The 23128-nt window shown below is 41.8% G+C and overlaps 1 protein-coding gene across 1 annotated transcript in view; it reads right to left on the bottom strand.

Annotated features, from left to right (window-relative positions):
* Positions 1 to 23128, bottom strand: part of LOC122811611 (zinc-binding protein A33-like) — a 164509-nt gene that overhangs the window by 24386 nt on the left and 116995 nt on the right. The window contains exons 4-5 of the mRNA XM_044083575.1: positions 13282 to 13304; positions 11717 to 11847 (exon numbers count right to left, since the gene is read on the bottom strand). Of these exons, the coding sequence (XP_043939510.1) occupies positions 11717 to 11847; positions 13282 to 13304 (154 nt within the window). The remainder of the gene's footprint in view (positions 1 to 11716; positions 11848 to 13281; positions 13305 to 23128) is intronic.

Raw genomic sequence — 23128 nt, 5'->3', positions numbered from 1 at the left:
GACTACTACATACATGCATGCTATCACTCAGGCTGCTCACTCAAAATGGCACTCTTGCTTGCACGTGTTCAATACTTATATGCAAGTGCCCACTGACTGAAATGCTTCTTAAAGGTATATCACACACTTTGATCTACAGCTACTAGCAATAAAATGAACCACAAGTACAGCATTTTCTAGACCTGGAAACCCCAATATAAAAACTACATGGCAACCATGAAAATTCTCCAAATTTATTGTAAAATAACAATTCCACCAGACAGTAAGTGCTTTTGTCTCTAATACAGACTTCTTCAGCCTAAATGAATTAAAACACCATCAAGTATATATACTCATGACAATTAATCAATTAAGGTAGTAAATTAAGTTAAGTGGATATCATTCACCCTACCAAACATTTTAGATTATAAACCTATAGTTTACTAAAAAATATGTCAAGATGTTATTTCTCATATGCTTTCATTTTTAACACACTACTTATACTACTAACATCATTTAATCCAGGCCAAGAGGAAGCATTCAAGAATGTTTGCCACCACAATTCCTTCTGTTCTAAGATAATTGGCCAAGGCCCTCCCTCTGGTGTTTTTCAATCTACCAAAGAATAAAAAATATCCACATTTATACCTACATGTTTACAGAGGGCACTGGTAAGTTTTTGTTTACTTATATCTTAACAATGCTCAGATATCTGTTGTTTCAACTTCCTCTTTGTTTTGCCCACATAAAAAATGGGCATACTCTACAGAGAGCGACATAAACCAACCCCTCAGTGTGGCAATTATAATGTCCTTTAGGTTTGATCACATTGTTATTAGTTCTAACTTCATGACCTTTTGTAAAATCATATGGCACTGTTTACCAGCTCCACATTTTGACATTTTTATCCATTGTTTTGTTTTTACCATTTGACATATTATTAAAAAGATTTTTAAAAGAGCTCCCCGTTTATACACAATTCTGTGTCTTGCTCCAAGCTTTTCATAAACTTCCTTATTGTAGCCATCAAGTTCCAATTTTATTCACAATATTTTCAAGTGGTACACTATCCACGTTGTATATCATAACATATAACGGACCACAATGGATGTTCTTCGTGTTTCACTGTTGCAGTCATCACACTTGGGTTATCTGCCTGCAGGTAGCCCTCAGTCTGCCCAAATACCAGAGTCTTAGGATTTCTAGTGCCGGTCAGCCACTACCTGAAATTTTCATTTTTCGAGTTGTAATCCTGAAGTCTTCTACAGCTAAGTACCCCATTGGGGATCCTTTTTTCTTGCTCTAACCGATGTCAGAAAAACTTAACAATTGTCTTGCCTGTGGAAAGCAAATACCTCACAGACATTTTCATTCTTACTGCATCACCTGTTTAGGCCCAGAGCCCCTCACTAACACTCTTTAAGAGAAACCTTGACAGATGGATGGGAAACAGAAAATTTACCCACGGGGATCACTGCAGTGGCTCTGCTGGACAGTGGCGCAGGGAACTAATGGCTCTGCTGGACAGAGGCACAGGGAACTAATCTAAGGGGGTGGAGAAAGCCAACACATTCTGGCTAGCTTATAAATGCCCTTGGGCAGATAGCCTAGTACTTACCGATGAGCCTATGAACCTATATTAGCGTAGAGTTTGTGGACTGGCTATTTTCCGTTTCAAGGCATCAAATGCTCGTTGGTATTGTTCTGACCAGGACCAGGTTACATTTTTATGTGTCAGCTCCAATAAGACAGCTGAAAGTGGACTCAAATCTGGAATGAACTTGCCTAGATAGTTGACCTTGCCAAGAAAACATTGTAAGGCTTGGATATTGTCTGGAGCTGGCATCTCAAGAATTGCTGTTTGCTTGGAAGGATCTGGTCATAAGCCTGAACTGGTAAACAAATGACCATCATAAGTAGCTTCTCATAGCCTGAATTTATATTTCTGAGGATTCTGCTTAAGATTCACTTCACAAACTCATTCCAGAACTTTCTTGAGGTTTCTATCATGTTCAACTTCACCATTGCCTCCTACAAGTATATCATCTACTATTATAGCACATGGATAGCCAGAAAAAAATTTGTTCCATCGCACGCTGAAAGACTTCACTGGCAGAATTTATTCCAAATGGCATTCTCAAACATCTGTACCTCCCGAATGGCGTAGCAAATGTGGTTAGCAATGAAGATTTTCAGTAAAGCAAAATTTACCAAAATGAACTTTTTGCACCTAAGACAGAAAATAACAGTGGCATTTGGCATGAGGGCAGCAACCTCCGTGACTGTACGTATGGAATGGTGAGGCCTTTTTAATGCTTTGTTCAAATCTCTTGGATCAATACATATTCTCTTATTATCTGAGCTTTTCTTATGAGCTACTACCATGAAAGATACCCATTCAGTTGGTTCTTCTACTGGATAAATTACTCCTAGCTGCACCATTTTGTCTAGCTCGGCCTTGACTCTGTTCTGCATAGCTACTAGAACTTTCTGTGCTGGTCTGATGACTGAGCTTACCTTAGGGTCTAACTTCATAGATACACAACTGGGAGTTTGCCTAGTTTGTCTGCAAAAATATCAGCATACTCAGAAAAAATGGTTTGGGTGAAATTTGGGTTGGGTGCTGGGCTGGCAACTCGACACCGTAAAACTCCACTGCCAATCATGAGCGGACAGGTGATCCACTGTGGCGACCCCTAACTGGCAAAATCCGAAAGAAGAAGAAGATCATTCAAGCTTACATGGTGAACTTCTTTGTTAAATGAAAGCAGTCCAATTTTCAAACTGTCTCTGAGGCCTAATAATGACTGCACGTGTCCCTTGACTACGTAAAACTGCAAGTCATAGCTGTTACCAGCAGAGTAGCAGGAAAGCACTACTGAGCCTTCAGTTTAAATCTCTTCACCACCATAAGCAACAAGTTTCACACACTTTGTAAGATCAAACTGTTCTGCAGCTTTTACTCTAGCAAACATTTCTGCTGACATAACATTGCACTTTGAACCAGTATCTACTTTGAGCTCTACAGATCTCCCATTAATCCGAACAGTACAAAAGATTTTGTTCTCTGCCCATAAATATACTGCATTGACTGTTTCACCAAGCACAGACATACCATCAACATAAAAAATAGGGTTGCAGCATTCTCATCGATCAACTTGCCTCTTTGAATGATCTCTTTTAATAAAGGAATGTGCCTTGTTTGATTTGCAAAGCCTTTTGAAATGATTCCACTTATTGCAAGAATGGCACTGCTGACCAAAAGCTAAGCACTTTTCTTGTTTGGGTTCGTGATTACCACCACAATTACGACAATTGACTGTGAGGCTAGCTACAGGTTTTGCTGAGTCACCCCTGTTCTTTGCTGCATGTGCTCTATGCCTTACTGAAGCTGCTCTGGGTTTTGCTGAAGCTGCCAAACCTTTAGGCCTGTATCTTTTAACCTCGTACGCGTACTGTCTACATTAGCTCTGGAAGGTACTGGAAGCAAACTTTTCTCATTTGTAAGCATATTTGTGTGCTTTTCTGTAAACTCATACATCTGACAAATCTGTATGGCCTTGTTAAAAGTTAAATCACTGTCTCAAAGAAAAATCTTTCTCACTGTCTCATTATTAATACCACACACAAGCCTGTCTTTTATCAACTCATTTCTCAGATCACCAAATCTGCACGCTTTAGCCTTATTTATCAAGTCAATTATATATGCTGCAAACATTTCACCAGGCATTTGATCACTTTTATAAAATAAGTGTCTTTCCATTCCCTGAATTCACATTTTAAGCATTCAGGGTCTTCCCATGTTTTAGCTGGTACCACAAAATGGCGGTTCTCCCCCTCCCCTGTATACACAGCAGGTGCATACACAAATGAACGCTCTCTGTCAATGGCCTCTGACCCAGCTAAATTAAGCAGAATAAATACCTTTGCATCTTTGTCAGAAAAAGCAGACTGTATGAAAATATTATACTCCTGCCCAAACACTCTCCAATTTTCTGCAATATTGTTATCAAACAGAAGTGGTATGGGTCTGCAAAATCCTTCTGCCATGTCTACAAAGTATAGTAAAACACAATGCAGTCTTGACCTTTATGATTATGTACGAACATACACACACCAGGTACTTATAATAATGTTCAAATGCACAATAAACTCTGAAAAACTGTACTTTGCAAAATATTCTTTGAAATGACTGTACTTTGCGAAATAACTGCAAAGTAATACTGCAAACACTTGCCAACACTTTGCACACTTTGGATATTTCGAATAGCTTTAGTTAATGCGAAAAAGTAGTACAGATGGAAAAAATACAGTCGTTTTTCCCTTTTTATACATTTTATGCGATTCGGATATTGTTTTAAATGTTTTCGTAATTAGTTTGAATATTTTTATCAATATGTCACAATTTCGGACATTTTGTTTAATTAGAAATTTGTTTTGAGCGATCTGAGTGCTTTGTTTTTCATTTGTTGAGTAAAAAATCATTTAAGCAAGTTTTAGTACCTGGAAATTAGTTTCTGACCTGTTTGCGAGTCGTTTGAGCAGTAGGGATGATCCACTCATGTATATTCCTCCATTTATAATTGCTTGCCTCATGGTTTTGACTCTGGAACCCATTCTGACACCATGTCGTTCATCTTGTATATCTGAATAAGACAATGAGGCTTGGGTGTTCATTTAAGTAGTTTATTACACACAAACACATAAGGATGCATGGCAGGAACATTAAACTTACACTGTCTAACTGACTACTACATACATGCATGCTATCACTCAGGCTGCTCACTCAAAATGGCACTCTTGCTTGCACGTGTTCAATACTTATATGCAAGTGCCCACTGACTGAAATGCTTCTTAAAGGTATATCACACACTCTGATCTACAGCTACTAGCAATAAAATGAACCACAAGTACAGCATTTTCTAGACCTGGAAACCCCAATATAAAAACTACATGGCAACCATGAAAATTCTCCAAATTTATTGTAAAATAACAATTCCACCAGACAGTAAGTGCTTTTGTCTCTAATACAGACTTCTTCAGCCTAAATGAATTAAAACACCATCAAGTATATATACTCATGACAATTAATCAATTAAGGTAGTAAATTAAGTTAAGTGGATATCATTCACCCTACCAAACATTTTAGATTATAAACCTATAGTTTACTAAAAAATATGTCAAGATGTTATTTCTCATATGCTTTCATTTTTAACACACTACTTATACTACTAACATCATTTAATCCAGGCCAAGAGGAAGCATTCAAGAATGTTTGCCACCACAATTCCTTCTGTTCTAAGATAATTGGCCAAGGCCCTCCCCTCTGGTGTTTTTCAATCTACCAAAGAATAAAAAAAAAATATCCACATTTATACCTACATGTTTACAGAGGGCACTGGTAAGTTTTTGTTTACTTATATCTTAACAATGCTCGTATATCTGTTGTTTCAACTTCCTCTTTGTTTTGCCCACATAAAAAAATGGGCATACTCTACAGAGAGCGACATAAACCAACCCCTCAGTGTGGCAATTATAATGTCCTTTAGGTTTGATCACATTGTTATTAGTTCTAACTTCATGACCTTTTGTAAAATCATATGGCACTGTTTACCAGCTCCACATTTTGACATTTTTATCCATTGTTTTGTTTTTACCATTTGACATATTATTAAAAAGATTTTTAAAAGAGCTCCCCCGTTTATACACAATTCTGTGTCTTGCTCCAAGCTTTTCATAAACTTCCTTATTGTAGCCATCAAGTTCCAATTTTTATTCACAATATTTTCAAGTGGTACACTATCCACGTTGTATATCATAACATATAACGGACCACAATGGATGTTCTTCGTGTTTCACTGTTGCAGTCATCACACTTGGGTTATCTGCCTGCAGGTAGCCCTCAGTCTGCCCAAATACCAGAGTCTTAGGATTTCTAGTGCCGGTCAGCCACTACCTGAAATTTTCATTTTTCGAGTTGTAATCCTGAAGTCTTCTAAAGCTAAGTACCCCATTGGGGATCCTTTTTTCTTGCTCTAACCGATGTCAGAAAAACTTAACAATTGTCTTGCCTGTGGAAAGCAAATACCTCACAGACATTTTCATTCTTACTGCATCACCTGTTTAGGCCCAGACCACGACGTTCCTCTCTGTCTGTTTTGTGCCTTGTTTAATGCCCCAAACTATTCGTCATCGGGCTATCTTTGTCATAAATTCTTTCGCTCTCATTCTCCGTATTCTGAAATGGCTTCAATAAGCCATCCGACTACCGATCTTCCGAAAAAACATAAAGATAAAGACAGAGACAGACCGCATAGATCCAAAACTGCTAACGACGCTTCTGTTAAGCTAGTCTGCAGTCTGCTGGTACTCAGTGAGGCACCTTCGCAGCCCCTGATGCCCGCTTCTATAGATTTGCAGGCCTCTGCTGAGACCCATTCAGAGTCTGGTATGCCGCGAGATGCTTCTTCAACTATGGAACTTGCAGATATCTCTACCTTAAAATGGTCCGGAGCCGCTGTGCAGGCACTGGCTTCTGAGGGTGTATTCTGACCTACCGATGTTCGAATTAAACCGACAACCTCATTTTTAGCTAAAACTACCAATTTTCTGAGACCCAGAGTATGCACTACACCTAGAAAACCAACAACCAAAGCACATGCTCAAGCTCCCATGCCGCAAAAGCAAATGCTTAGAATGGCTGAAGACCTTATTAACCTAATTAGGGGAAACCAGCGTTCCCCTGCTAAGAGACAAAGAATTGAGTTACTTTCAGATTCTACAGACCAGGAGTCTGATGACTCTGACCCTTCTGATTATCAGGACATGACCTTATCAACCTATGAGGATTCTGATGCAGAGGAACCCATTCCCTCTGCCTCCCCTCCAGAGGACTTTTCTTTTGGTGAAACCTTGCATACTTTAAGAGAACATTTCCGCTGGGAATGCCAGGACTACCCACAGTCCAAAAAGAGACTCAGACAATTTTTAGAGTTGCCTCAGCACAGGCCTCTAGCTATACCTCCTGTCCTGGATGTGGCCGATGATGTTTTTATGGAATCCAGTCTTACTCCAGATACTTTACCCCCGGCCCCTAGGAAGCCTGACAGGTACTACAGAGTACCTGATTCCCACAAATTTCTGTTCAAGAATCCTGCTGTGGATCTAGAGACCATTTCCCAGGGACCTAAAGGTATTAAGACTATTACAGCCAAAAATCCTACCCCTTCAAACAGGGATTCTAGAGCTTTAGACAGATGGGGTAAAAAGGTATGTACCTCTGCTACTCTTACCATCAGAGCATTGAATTGCCAGTTTCACATGTTGAAGTACCAGCAGCATATTATGGAACTAATTAAACAGAAAATGGTGCTTCTTCCAGACTGTGCAGAAAGTAAAGATTTACAAGAGCTAATGCACTCTGCAAACCATTACAGTGTGGCTTTGATGCCCTAGAAGCATCTTGCATGGCTGCAGTCACTGGGTCTGTACTGAGAAGGCATGCTTGGCTGAAGGAACAAACCTTGCCAGATCATGTCAAATCCAAATTATTAGATGCTCCTTTAAATAAGGACTGTTTATTTGGCACTAAAGCAGAAGAGGTTCTTAAAAAGATGGAAGAAAAATCTAAATCCTTGCAAACTGATAAAGAGTTCTTATAAGTGCAACCACCTTGATTCAGTAGGCATTGGCCTTCTAAAACTGGTCCTTTCCAGCCCCTTTCAGGCTTTCTCAGAGCAAACCCAGGGGAAACAGACCACCCAGACTACAGTCTCAGGCTATGCAGAGATCTAAGCAATACAGTGTTCCAACCTCAAAATCAGGGAGTGGTAAATCGCCCCCTTATGGAAAAAGTTCACAATGACTTTTCAATTATTCTTCCCAGCCCTGCCCAATTACTTGTGCCCTTAGGAGGAAAACTTGCCCTTCATGCAAAAAACTGGATGTCCATAACTCAGGACAGATGGGTCATAAACATTGTATCCCAGGGGTACAGATTCTATTTCCATACTCTGCCAACCCCAAGCGGGTTCCCAGACCTTCCTCCAAACCAGTGGGCAGAGGCTCAAAAGCAAGTACTTTCCCTGCTCAATATCAGAGCTATTCAGCCTGTTCCAGTAGAACAAAGGGGCAAGGTTTCTACTCCAGACTTATCCTGCTGCCCAGAAAAGAGGGCTGTTGGTGCCCAGTCCTGGATCTATCAACTCTCAACACCTTTCTGGTGGTTCCAAAATTCAAGATGCTTACACTGCAACAACTTCTCCCCATGCTAGCCAGGGATGCATGGTTAGTCACTCTGGACTTAAAAGAAGCTTATCTGCACATCTCCATAAGGGAGTCTTGCAGAAAATATCTTCGCTTCAGGGCAGGCTCTATCAGTCCTCTGCACTTCCCTTTGACTTATCTATTGCACCCAGAGTATTCACAAAGTGCCTGGCTCCAGCCATTGCATACTGCAGGCAGAGAAATATCCAAATTGTCCCATACTTGGACGACTGCCTGATTCAGGCGGACAGTCAGGAATTGCTACTTTAGCACTTGGCATCTGTAAAAAGCCTTCTCACTTCATTGGGGTACATGATCAATGAAAATAAATCACAACTGGTACCCAGTCAAAAGATTGTATTCCTGGGAGCAAACTTGGACACAATTTCCCATATGTCATTTCTCACCTCAGAAAAACAGGTCTATCTGACAAACTACTTCAAACAAATGGCCACCAGAACCCAGCTATCTGCAAGACAAATACTGCAAGCCTTAGAGTTCATGGCCTCATGTATTCTGCTAATTCCATATGCAAGACTGCATATGAGGAAACTTCAATGGTACTTAAAAAGTCTTTGGTGCCAGCATTCTCAGGACCTGGAAACAGTCATTCCAATCATACCTTGACTAAGAGCAGAGTTCCTTTGGTGGGCAGAAGCATGCAACCACAGGAAGGGACTGCTTTTCACTCAACCCCTCGCCGCCCAAACCCTGACAACAGATGCATCAGACTATGCATGGGGGGCTCATATGGCAGGAAAATGCATTCAGGAACACTGGAGCCCAGCCCAGATTCTCCTGGACATCAATCAAAAAGAGATGCTAGCTGTACAGAATGCTCTGACAGCCTTCAAATACCTAATCCTTCTAGGACAACTGCTCATAAAAACAGACATGACCACAGTTATGTGGTACATAAAAAAGCAGGGGAAACCCACTCTTACCCACTCTGCAGGTTAGCCATGGCCCTGTGGAACACAGCCTTGAGCAACCAAGTGCATCTACAAGCTCAGTTCCTGCCAGGCAAACAAAATTTACTGGCAGATGACTTAAGCAGAAATCTCCTAGACTCACACGAGTGGAAATTGGAGCCCAACACCTTCAACCTTCTGATCCAGAGGTGGGGACACCGGAGGTGGACCTATTTCCCTCCCCCGAGAACCACCAGTTGAACAAATTCTGCACCAGGAACCCTCACAGCAGAGCCTGGAAAGTGGATGCCCTATCCTTTCAATTGGAAAACCTCTCCATTTATGCCTTTCCCCCTCTGCCCTTCATGCGCAGTCTGACAACAGTGCCACCCTGGCACCTTCACCAAACTCCTACCCTGCTGTCACAGCAGGAGGGACAGATTTTGCATCCACATTTGCAATTCCTACAACTATCAGCCTGGCTTATCCCCCTGAATACTCCACCAGCAACCCTCAGCAAACAGGTGCTGGACGTCATTCTTGAAGCCAAAAGACCTAGCACTAGGAAATCCTATGCTGAAAAGTGGAAAATATATTGTTCTTGGAATCAGTCTAAAGGGAAGGACACAGCTGTGCCCTCCTTACCTATAATCCTGGGTTACCTAGAAGAGCTACTCAACAGAGGCCTATCCTTCTCCTCCATTAAGATTCATGCCTCTGCCATCTTAGCTCATTATAATACTGAGCCACCACTATTTTCTCACCCTCTCATTAAACAGTTCATGAGAAGGGCTAACAACATAAGCCCCCCAGGAGAGCACCCACCCCTGCCTGGGACCTTAACTTTGTACTAGAAAAGCTCATGCTACCCCCTTTTGAACCTGCAGCTTCAGCAGAGTTAAAATTCCTCTCTTGGAAAACAGCCTTGCTTTTAGCCATAACTTCAGCAAGAAGAGTGTCTGAGCTACGGGCACTAATGGCTGTGGAACCATTCATTATTTTCCATGCTGACAGAGATTCCCTCAGGACTAACCCATCCTTTATGCCTAAGGTAGTGTCCAGTGTGGCTCTAAACCAATCCATCCATTTACCTACCTTTTTCCTTAACCCTCAGAATAAAGGGGAAAGGATCCTGAACTCCTTGGATGTGCACAGACAGCTCAGGTTCTACCTTGACAGGACTAAACCCTTCAGAAAATCTGACCAGCTGCTAGCCAGCTTTGCTACAGCAGCAGAGGGTAAGGCCATTTTAAAGCAAACTATTTCCAAATAGATAGCACATTGCATCCATTTCTGCTACACACACCATGGAAAACCTACCCCACAGGGGATCAGATCACATTCCACTAGGGCTGCTTCTACCTCTACAGCATTTCTCAGGGGAGTCCCTGCCAGAGACATCCTGGAAGCTGCAACCTGGAGTTCTGCACACACCTTCACCAAGCAGTACTATTTACCAATCATTTCTAAATCCAGAGCTGGATTTTCTACAGCAGTCTTTCAAGGCCTACTAACCAGGCCTAGCACTTTTTGACTGCCTCCACCCTTCCTCAGCTTTGGGAATCAACCCAAGCGTGATGACTGCAACAGTAAAACACGAAGAACATAGTACAGTTGTGTACACTTACCATAAATGTAGATGTTTGAGTGTATTCACTGTTGCAGTCCTGGTTTCCCTCCCTCCAGCCCCCTGGCTTTCTCTGTCTTTCTACCTTTCCTCTCTGTGGCCATTCCTAATGGCATTGGTATTTACTTTTTACTGGTGGAGTTCCCCACCATATACTAGCATCCTATTTTTGGGGGCTCCTGACATTTGGGGCAAGAAAAACTGATGCAATGGCATCAGCTGCCAGTTTTATACCCCTGACGACCTGACGTCATGGAAGAAGCAACAGCACCTGGTGCAGAAATCTTGAGACTCTGGTATTCGGGCCGACTGAGGGTTACCTGCAGGCAAATAACCCAAGTGTGATGACTGCAACAGTGAATACACTCAAACATCTACATTTATGGTAAGTGTACACAACTGTACTTTATCATGCCTACTTTTTCATGTATCAAACTGTCCTTTAATAAATCCATACCTGTTTGCGAGTCGTTTGAGCAGTAGGGATGATCCACTCATGTATAGTCCTCCATTTCTAACTCCTTGCCTCATGGTTTTGATTCTGGATCCCATTCTGACACCATGTCACTCGTCTTGTATATCTGAATAAGACAATGAGGCTTGGGTGTTCATTTAAGTAGTTTATTACACACAAACACACAAGGATGGATGGCAGGAACATTAAACATAAACAAACTAGCTGACTGACTACTACATAGATGCATGCTATCACTCTAGCTGCTCACTCAAAATGGCACTCTTGCTTGTACGTGCTCAATACTTATATGCACATGCCCACAGACTGAAATGCTTCTTAAAGGTATATCACACACTCTGATTTACAGCTTCTAGCAGTAAAATGAACCACAAGTACAGCATTTTCTAGATCTGGATAGACCAGGCAAAACCAGGTTTTTAAGCCTTTTACTGTTGAGATGTATATATTCAGACATACCTGGATTAATGATAGACTTCATCTCCTTCCATACGGCATACTGAAGCGGTCCTCGGAACTCAGCTGTTTTCAGCTCCCCAGATAATGGTGCTGTCTTTTTGTGAACAGATAGGATTCTCTGGAAATCGGCACTAGGGGAAGAAAGTTGCTATCAGAGATGAACAAATGTTATGTTACTGATTGAAAAGTATGTTTTGCACAGTTATATGTTCAAATTCATGGATGATGTGTAGCTGATTCACTGCATTAATAGATGGCTGTTAAGTGAATGGGTGGTTATGCAACTAGATACAGGCAAAAGAATGCAGTGTGATGTGCGAAAGATTTAGACAGACTTTCGCCCAGCCTTTCTGGTCAGTAATGGATGGCTAAAAAGCATAGATGCCAACATCTGGTTTGTATGTATTGTCAAAGCATAGATGGAAACTTCACTTTTTATGTAGCTGGAAAGAAAGAAGAATGAATGATCAGATGAGCGGATACATGCAGATGGTGCATGTTTCTGTTGCTGGAGGATAGTCACACCAGTATATTATAGCTACGTTCCTGTGATACAAGGATCCAAAAGGCTATTCAAATAAGTTTATAATTATGACTGAGTTGGAGGATGTGTTATAGATGAAAAGTGTAAGTGAACATATAACTACATAATAATGAATAACTAACTGGTGTAACAGATGGAAAGATGCAGAATGAGCTGATAGATGAAGTGTCATTCATTATAAAGCTGCCTGATCGCAAGATGGTTGATGAAATGAGGCAGAAAAATAAAATAATTATGGTTTATAGTCAGAAAAGTTGATTATTATGCAAAACTGTATAAAGAATGAATGAATGGAGGACATGATTGGTGTCTCTTCCAGACTGGTTCCACGCTTTACATGCATTGCTTGTAGGAAGGGGCTTTAGCTCCCTCATAGACTTGAATAGGGTAAAGTGCTTATTAGAAATTGAATGAACGTAAGTGTAATTGCTGAGTGGGTGGGTAGATGTTTGGGTGGGCAAAACAAAAAGTAATTTTAGAACCACAAGTGAATTACACTTTTTGAATTCATAGCTATAATTTCAGCCTCAGACCTAGATCATGACTGAAGAGCATCTTTGCAGCTAGCCTGCCCAATCAACGAACTGGTATGGAAGATGAATGTATGCATGAGCTGTTAAATGGATGGCTGAATGGATGAATGAATAGATGGATGGAAGGAATAAAAATGGCCTGACTGAATGGCTTTCTGGATGCATGCTTAGGTTCCTGGAGATGTGGCTAGATGACTTATAGGTGGACTGACTGACTGGAATTAATGATGAATGACTGTGACATCTGGATGAGCTGGTTATTTAAAAGGCAGGCATTTTATGACAAAGAACAATATGAACATTGTCTTCTTGAACAGCCTGAAGACTGTAATATGATGCTATTACATTGTCCTCTAAAACTCCTGTCTAATAGCATCAAATGTTTACTGCACCGAAAAATATACTCACCACAGGGCACACAGTAATAAAATACACACATATGATATGAAAGTATAACAATACTGAGAGTATTGATGATAAAAACTCACCTTACAGAGAAAGGATCTGCCACCTGTAATGCAAAAACAGATAGATAGAAAGTCATGCAAATGCAGACGTTTATAATGGTCAAGAAAACATGTTTAAACACTGACCCCGCCCCCCCCCCCCCCCACTGGTATTCCCTTTCTGCAAGTCATTGACCTTATTTTAGCACTACCTTCTCAAAGACATTTAAGTTCTGGATCAGCATTATCTATTCCAACAGTATATATAATATTGTATGCAGCCTTATTTTTTAACAAATGTTTTCCACTTTCATAAACTATATATAACAATAAATAAGCAGTACATATTTTAGTACTAAGCTTTTCAATCTGGTGGATCTGATTTGATTTTAAACTGTAAAGCATTTAGATAACAGATGGCTTCAACTCACACTCTAAAGTAGTAATACTCATTTTATATTAGAAGGTGTTTACATGTATTTCTCCACAAACTAGAAAATGTTTCTTAAATACTTAAAAGCTCTGTCCATGGATGTAATAATGCATAAGGCTGCAGGAAAAGTGCCATTGGTGCACTGTAGTTTGTCATGTTAACACAGTATTTACCTCAGACTGCTTTGTTACATTTATAAACTTCATGGAGTAAATGTATAAACTGGACATTTGTAAATTAAGTGTTTGTTACAGTACCCAATGCTCCTGCATCCAAAAAGGACACAGAGCCGAAGCACGTTGCCTCTTTCTCTATGCTTTTAATCTCTTCCTACTATTTTCACTCTTCATTTACAAACCAAGGACTTCACAATGTACAGATTGCACATCCTGTAAATACCTACTACTGTCTCTCCTTGCCGAGTCTTTTTTTTTTTTTTTTACTGAATAGTTTGTCTGTTTAACTTTTTTACCCTTTGACTGTATGTCATTTTCAATATTTTGAAAGAACCTTAATGTTTATGGGCATCTATTGGGGTTTATGCTCTATGTTTCTGAAGCATAGCCAAACAATCCTTTGATGAGATCACAAAAAGTCCAAAATATGGCATGTCTACAGCTAGTGGGGTATTACTGGATCGTTATTGGTCTGAACGTACCGTTAAAGAAATAAAAAGTAAAAAGTCATGGACATTCTGAAGCCATGTCTCTGAAACACTGGTATGTCCTTAAGAGGTCATTTGCATATATCCAATTAGCCTCCACTCCAAGAGGTTTAAAATATTACACAGTGAAGACTTTAGTTTGGCTGATTCTTTCATGCAGTTTGTCTGTTTAAACTTTTTACCCTTTGTTTGCTTTTATAAACCAAGGAACTAACAATGTATAGATTGTATATCCTGTAGACACCTATTCCCTCCACTCCACATTTATAGGTTCATAGGTGTCTACTAGGCTAATGGCCCTGAAGCCTTTACAAGCCTAGCCCATAGACTTACCCTGGCATTGTGCCACCCGACCTTAATTCCCAGTGCCTCTGTCGAATAGAGCCACTGGAGTATTCCCTGGGGTGAATTTTCTATTTCCCATAAACTCATCAAGATTTCTTTTGAAGAGGAGCAGTGAGGTGCTCTGTTTGACATGTATGGGAAGTCTATTCCATACCATGGGCAGTCTCTGGCTTATGAACCTGTCCCTCCAGCTTGTTCTGTTGATTGTGTTAATGAGGTTGAAGCCTCTGGAGCGTGTGGTGCGGAGGGATTGGGATTTCTTCAGATGTAGCATTTCTAATAGAGCTGGGTGAGACATGGCTTTGTAAGTCAAGCAGAGATCGCCTCTAAGTAGGCGATATGAGACAGAAAATAGTTGGAGTTTTTTGAGTCTGCCCATATAGGATGTGTTTAAGTCCTAGGATCCTCTTTGTGAGGTACTTTTGCAGCCTGTCCAGTTGTTGCAGGTGTCTAGTGAGGTACATGCCAAATGGGGCATTGTACACGATGATTGGCCTAATGAGGGAAGAGTAGAAGGAGACAATGACCTCTTTCTTCCTGGATGCAAAACCCTTAGTAATGAGATGTGCCACATAGAAGGACTTTCTGACCACAGTGGGAATGTGGTAGTCAAAAGAGAGGTTGCTGTCAACCTGTGTTCCCAGATCTCTTATAATGCCTTCTGTGTTCAGTGGACTACCATTGATGTGGTAATTCATGGGAACCGGGTTTTTCCGTAAGGGGATGACGACACATTTTTTGGCATTGAGCTTAAGGCCATGGTTCTGACACCAGTCGTTGGTCTCGGTAAGCCTTTCTGTAGGATGTCTACATCACTTGGGGAGTTAATAATAGCTCCCAACTAACAATCGTCTGCAGACTTTGTCAGCTAGAGTCCCTTTGTGTTGGCCTGGACTTCAGAGAAGTAGATACCAAACAGTAGAGGACCCAGGAAGGAACTAACAATGTATATACATGACATCTTACAAACACCCACCTGATTGACGCTCTTTCTAATCACTACTGTTGTAGTGCTTCTGTGCATCAGGTAACAGTTCTTTTATGACCAATGTCATTTAATCCAAACTGTAATCTTGATGTATCTTTATGATAAAGTCTTCAATACTATCTTTATGATAATACTTGCAATACTGTATTTACTGTGCTCTGCGCTTTTTATGTTATTTACTGTAATTATGTACTCACTGTGATTTATTCATGAGGGCTGTATCTGAAAATGGTCACTTTTGATCAATGCACTAATCTGGTAAACAAAGATAAAACATAATAAATAAGTGCTGATTTTTTATTTTTTTTATCTGTATAGTACTTGTAGTGCATGGAGCGCCATAATTATACTCCAAAATTAGAAAAAAGATAAATCTGTTACATACTGTTATAGCAGGAGACCCAACCCTAACAGTGCTTTCAAAGGTTTGTAACAAATGTTACACAACCCCTAAGTGCTATTACAGTTGGGTATAAGAGGAGGGACATTCATTTGGTCCTTTAATATCTTTCCTCCTATGTCCACAGAAGTTTACAGATGAAAGTCTGTGAGTAACTGCTCAAAGTTTCATCATTTGCCAAAAAAGTTAATGCTGCCATCTGTTGGTTTGAAAATCTGGGAAATGGCCATACTGTGGGATCATTCATCTGCAATGGACCTCATATTAGATGGCTTTGGGAAATTGTGGTGTATTGTCTTTAATGCTGCCCTGTCAAACTCAGACAGCACACATTCTGATCTTTAGCTATTACATAGAGACATGGGAAGATAGCATTACTTGCATTTTCACATTTAAATGGTATTAAGGCACTAAGGCACATAAAGCAATCATCAGCCTCATCTAGCTCCCCTCCCCAGTAAGAGTATAGATAGTGTAAAGCTGTCAGCAGACAGCAGATTGTTTGAGGACTGCCCCATCAGTAATGCAGTGTGGGGACCTCTGTAGCTCTGTGAGGTTGTTTTTCACAGTAAACATCATTGTAGTCTTCCTTTCCTTGCTCAGGGTTGTGATGGGGACAGTCTATGGGTGTCATGTATCAGTAGGTGTGTCATCTCATTAACATCTGGCAGAGTTTTACTCCTCACTCCTCTGACCTTCTGAAACAAGGCTGTGTTGTGAAGGGGATGAGACTTGGATAGATTTAGTGGCTGTCCAGGCCATTGCTGACTCCATCACTTGGTGGAGGGGTCTCATGGATGTTCATCGTGTTTCACTGTTGCAGTCATCACTGTAGGGTTCTTCCTGCCGGCAGGCAGTCCTCGGTCGGCCAGAATCCGAAAGTCTGGGTCCGGCGTCGGCTGTTCAGTCATGCTCCCTGACGTCAGAGAGCTAGGAGTACAAAGCTGCCAGCCGACGCCATGTTCTCCAGTCTTTCTTGTCATGCGGTGAAAGCAGTTCACAAGTACCGGTTGGCCGACTCCTGATATTTTTTCGTGCTTGCTTTCTTGCTCCAGTCTGATGTCAGAAAAAGTTAATAATTGCATTTCTTGTGGGAAGCAAATACCTCATAAGGATTTCCATTCTTACTGTATTCCTTGTTTAGGCTTGTTTAGGTCCTGACCACGACGTAGCTAGTTGTCGGTTTTGTGCGAGATTTAACCAACATACGATTAAGCGAAGGTACGATTTTGCTTTTCACTACTTTGGTAGGCGATTTAATTATAAAATGTCATCGGACATGCTTCCGACTACCAGAGTTCACAAATGACGCAAGGATAAGGACAGGCCTCCGAGGTTCAAATCAGACGACGTTTTTCAAGCAGAGCCAGCTGCAGGTACGGCCGTCATCAGTGAGGCGCTTTCGCAGCCCCTGTCATCGGCCATTTGAGAACCGATTGCCGAAACGGACTCCCACGAGGAGCCTACTAGGCCTTTGAGCACTCCAGCTGCAGGACCTTCGGACAATGCTCCCTCGGATAGGTCCGGAGCCGCTGTGCAGGTACCGGCTTCCGAGGGGGTTTTCAAGCCTACACAGCTTCTGATAAAGACAAAGCCAAAGACAAAGGCAAAGACTCCTTCTAAATCTAAGACACCAGCCCAGGCCTCTTCTGATCCGGGACCCAAATCTCAGAAACAGCTACTTAAAATGGTGGAGGACTTACTAACCATGATTAGGGGTTCACATCCCCCTCCAGATAAAAGGCCAAGGCAAGAATTGTATTATGAATCCTCTGATCTGGCATCTATTTCTTCAGTGTCTTCCTCTGAACAGGAATATACTTTCCCTGCTTATGAGGATTCTGATGCTGAGGAATCCATTCCATCAGCTTCTCCCCCTGAGGATTTTTCTTTTGGGGAAACATTACATGACATGAGGGAACATTTTCACTGGGAAGGACAGGAGTACACGGAATCTAAGAGAAGGCTTAGGGATTTCCTTCTTCTTCCCCAACATAGACCCCTGGCTATTCCTCCTATTTTGGATATTGTGGATGATGCCTTCTCTGAGGCTAATTTAACTCCTGACTCCTTTCCTCCAGCCCCTGCTAAACCTGACAGATATTACAGGGTCCCTGACTCCACCAGTTCCTTTACAAAAATCCTACTGCTGATCCAGAAACCATTTCTCAGGGTCCTAAGGGGGTTAAAGCCGCTTCTGCTAAAAACCCTATTCCGACAGATAAGGATTCCAGAGCTTTGGAGAGATGGGGCAAAAAAGTGTACACTTCTGCTACTTTATCTATTAGGGCTTTAAATTGTCAATTTCATATGCTAAAATAAAAGCAATTTCTACTGTCTGTTATGAAACAAAAACTGGGTACCATTACTGCATGTGCAGATAATAAGGAATTACACGATTTGATGCATGCCACTGAACAAGTGGGGAAGCATGGTTTACACTGTGGTTTTGATGCCTTGGAGGCTTCTTACAGGGCGGCTGCCTCTGGCACAGTCATTAGAAGGCATGCTTGGTTAAAGGAACAAAACTTACCTGATCAAGTGAAAGCAAAGTTACTGGATGCTCCTGTTCAGCATAATGTTTTGTTTGGGTCTAAGGCTGAAGAGGTGGTAAAGAAAATGGAGGATAAGGCAAAATCCATGCAAACGGTCAAGGACTTCTTACAAGTTCAGCCCCCAAGATTTAGCAGAAATTGGCCAACTAAAAATTAGTCCTTTCCCAGCTCGGACAGGCCTCAGGGGGGTAGATATAGGAGCTCCAGAGGGAGGGCCCAAGCACAGACCTCTTACAGACCTAGATAGTGGAGTGCTTCCACCCCCAGGGGTGGAGAGGACAGACCTCAATCTTATAGAAAACAGGCTCAATGACACTCCCCCTGCATGGCTCCAGGAACTTCTTTCCTGGAAGCCCCTCTAGGAGGAAAACTCTCTCTTTTTCAACAAAATTGGACTTACATAACCCAAGACAAGTGGGTTCTGGATGTAGTTTCAAGAGGTTACAAATTCCACTTTCATACCTTGCCAAGACCAAACGGATGGCCAGACCTACCAAAACACCAATGGTCAGAGGCATTAAACCATGTGGGATCCCTTATGGCTATGAGGGCCATAGAACTGGTTCCACAATCAGAGACGGGCCAAGGTTTTTACTCAAGACTCTTTCTAGTTCCCAGAAAGCAAAATTCATGGAGACCCATCCTGGATCTGTCAGTCTTAAACACTTTCCTGGACATACCAAAGTTCAAGATGCTTACTCTGCAGCAGCTCCTGCCAATGTTGAGCAAAAATGCATGGATGGTGACATTGGATTTAAAGGAGGCTTACCTACACATCCCAATCAGACAGGAGTGCAGAAAATACCTCAGGTTCAAGGCCAGATCGAAACATTACCAATTCTCTGCACTGCCCTTTGGCTTGTCTACTGCGCCCAGGGTCTTCACCAAGTGCCTGGCACCAGTAGTAGCTTATTGCAGACTCAAGGGAATTCAAATTTACCCTTATCTGGATGACTGTCTCATTCAAGCAGACAGCAAGGATGTCTTACTCCAGCATCTGGAATTTGTTCAAAATCTTCTCAAGTACCTGGGATTCACTGTGAACATAAAAAAGTCAAATTTGACACCCACACAACAGATAACTTTTCTGGGTGCTCTTCTAAACACAACAACCCAGATGGCATTCCTGACATCCGAAAAACAACTGCAGCTGGCTTCAACTTTCAAAACCTTGGCGTCAATAACTCAGCTAACTGCAAGGAAATTCCTGCAGGCTTTGGGTTACATGGCCTCCTGCATCCTTCTCATACCAAATGCAAGACTACATATGAGAAAAATACAATGGTACCTAAAAAGTTTATGGACCCAGCATTGCCACAGTCTAGACACACAGATTGCTGTCTTGCCTTGTCTACAAAAGGAATTCCATTGGTGGACCATGGCATGTCTTCACAACAAAGGGAAAGCCTTCAGCCTGCCTCCAGCCAGCCAAGTGTTAACCACGGACGCCTCGGATTATGCATGGGGAGCCCACTTGCAGGGAAAAGGTCTGCAAGGTTTTTGGATAGAGGATCAGAAGCACCTACATATCAATTTAAAAGAGATGTTAGCTGTACAGAATGCCCTCTTGGCTTTCAGGGATCTTCTACAACCTGGACAACTACTGATACGGACAAACAACACCACAGTTATGTGGTACATAAACAAGCAAGGGGGTTCACACTCCTACCCCCTTTGCAGACTAGCTATGACTCTTTGGAACACAGCTCTAGCTTGCAAAGTGGATCTACAAGCTCAGTTTCTGCCAGGGAAACAAAATATTCTGGCAGACAGCCTGAGCAGGGACGTGTCAGACCCACACGAGTGGATGCTAGACACCCAAATATTCAAGATGATTACAGAAGCCTGGGGCTGCCCGGACATAGATCTGTTTGCATCCCCCCTCAACCACCAGTTATAGATTTTTTGCACAAGGACATTTCACAAATTAGCATGGAAAGTGGATGCACTGTCATTCAGTTGGAGAAACCACTCGGGACATGCCTTTCCACCACTACCTCTTCTTCCACGGGTGTTGTTAAAGATCAAGCAGGACAACCCCAAGACGATGATTTTACTGGCCCCACATTGGCCTCGTCAGTTTTGGTACTCAACACTGATGAATCTATCCCAGGAGCCACCTTGGATTTTACCTCAAATTCCAAATCTTTTGTCCCAACACCAGGGCCAGGTTCTGCACTCTCATGTCAAAACTCTCAGCCTGGCGAATTCAGGGTCTATGATTAATCCTTTTCTTCCCAAACAGGTCATGGATGTCATCTTAAAAGCCAGACGGCCTAGCACTAGAAAATCTTATGCAGGTAAATGGAAGAGATTTTGCACCTGGATGCATGCTCAGGATTCGCATCCCCTCATTCCTAACATCCCACTGATTTTACTTTACCTGACAGACATGCTTCATAAGGGTTTATCCTTCTCCTCCATAAAAATACATGCCTCAGGTATCTCTGCACATTACAATACAGATCCTCCAATCTTTTCCCATCCACTTCTGAAACAATATCTCAGAGGAGCAAAGAATTTAAGGTCCCCTAGGACACCACTCATACCTGCCTGGGACCTTAACTATGTTCTGGAAAAACTCACTCTGCCTCCTTTTGAGCCTGCTGCCACATCTGATCTTCAGTATTTATCATGGAAGACAGCTATCCTGCTGGCTTTGACTTCAGCCAGGAGAGTCTCGGAGTTACAAGCACTCATGGCTGTGGAACCTTATATTATTTTTCACCAAGATAGGGTGTCTTTAAGGACTAATCCTACTTTCATGCCTAAAGTGGTTTCGAAAGTGGCTTTAAATCAAACTATTCATCTGCCAACTTTTTTCGCTAATCCACAAAATAAGGGGGAAAGGATCTTGCATTCCTTGGATGTACACAGGCAACTTTGTTTTTACCTGGACAGAACCAAGGATATCAGGAAAACAGAGCAACTGTTTGTTTCTCATGCAACAAATTCCCAAGGCAAAGCTATTTCAAAACAGACCATTTCTAAATGGATTGCTCATGGAATCAGATTTTGTTACTCTCATTATGGAAAGCAAATCCCAGGAAAAATTAGGACTCACTCTACCAGAGCTACTGCTACTTCAGCTGCCTTTCTCAGGGGAATACCTACAAAAGATATTTTGGAAGCTGCAACTTGGAGTTCAGTGCATACTTTCTCTAAGCACTACAATCTCCCTCTTTACTCTAAGTCTAGGGCAGGCTTTGCTTCTGCAGTCTTGCAGGGCCTTCTAGCCGCCCCTTCTACTCTATAACCACCACCCTTTATCTCAGCTTTGGGATTCAACCCTACAGTGATATGACTGCAACAGTGAAACATGATGAACATAGTACAGTTGTGTACACTTACCATAAATGTAGATGTTCGAGTGAATGTTACTTTGTTACCTCTGTTTTCAAATACACTACATTTTATTACCAAACAAATGATTCTGCACCTGCATTTTACATTTACTATAAAGCCAAAACCTACTTGGGAAAACACAGGATATTCTACAATATTAACAACTCAGTCCCAACTGCTTTGCTTAAATTGTGACCTCATTGTGGTAGAGAGATACGCGTGTCCATATGATTCACAGTGCTTTACTGTCGTGAGGTTAATGCTTCTGAAAAGATCAGCCTTGACAAACTGGTTTAAGAAGGAGCAGCCAGAAAAGCAGCATTCCAAAACTTTTTACCACCCCCTAATGTAATTCAATTAAAGAATCTTATATCCACACCCAGAGTATAGATACTGGGCTCCACCCTTGGAGCAGGCCTGGTATGGTGTTCACTCATGAGCCCTGGTGAGTAAGTGATGCATTTAGTCCACTGGGGCACAGTCCAATAAGGTTGCATGGCTGACTCAACACCTAAAAGGTGACAGGTGAGATATGGGTGAAATGCCAGTCAGGTGACAAGCAGAAGCACAGTATATTAGTACAGACTAAACATTGCCAATGAATACTGTCTCCTGCGATATGGAATGTCATCTATGTCTGAAGAGGGATCCAGAACTTTTGCAGGAGATTGACTAGTATCATCTGTATATATTCTGAAATATCTTAGTTAATTGTTGCCTCTCTCATACTCTGGGATAAACCCTCAGAAAGTACCGCTGGTAGGTATCTGTATACTCAGAAGCCTCTCCCTGACAGAGAGCACAACTGGAGTGTGTGATCTCATTGGGGGGGCACATTTGGAGCGTGTGTCAATAAAAAAGGAGGGTGACCTCAGTGTGACTGTGACTTATAGAGCTCCTAACAATTATTGGGAGTATTCTGCCTTCTTGGAGTCCTTCGGGACTGCTGTCAGTTGGGTACCACCTACTATATCTGTAGCCCTAAAGGTAGGCTTCATCATTCATCTCTGGAATGATGGCAGTACATGGAGGAGCATAAGTGGGCAATAACTTGCCTAGTCAGAATCCAAGCGGTGGGTTGTTGTTGACTTCTGTGCTAATCATGGATTGCCAGTGTTGAACATCATGATGGAACGCAACAACACTCATAAGTATGGTT

This window comes from Protopterus annectens, chromosome 9.part0, assembly GCF_019279795.1.
Source record: "Protopterus annectens isolate FY-2018-M chromosome 9.part0, PAN1.0, whole genome shotgun sequence".
NCBI lineage: Eukaryota > Metazoa > Chordata > Ceratodontiformes > Protopteridae > Protopterus > Protopterus annectens.
The sequence above is the reverse complement of the archived record's forward strand: the minus strand, read 5'-3'. Positions and strand labels throughout refer to the sequence as shown.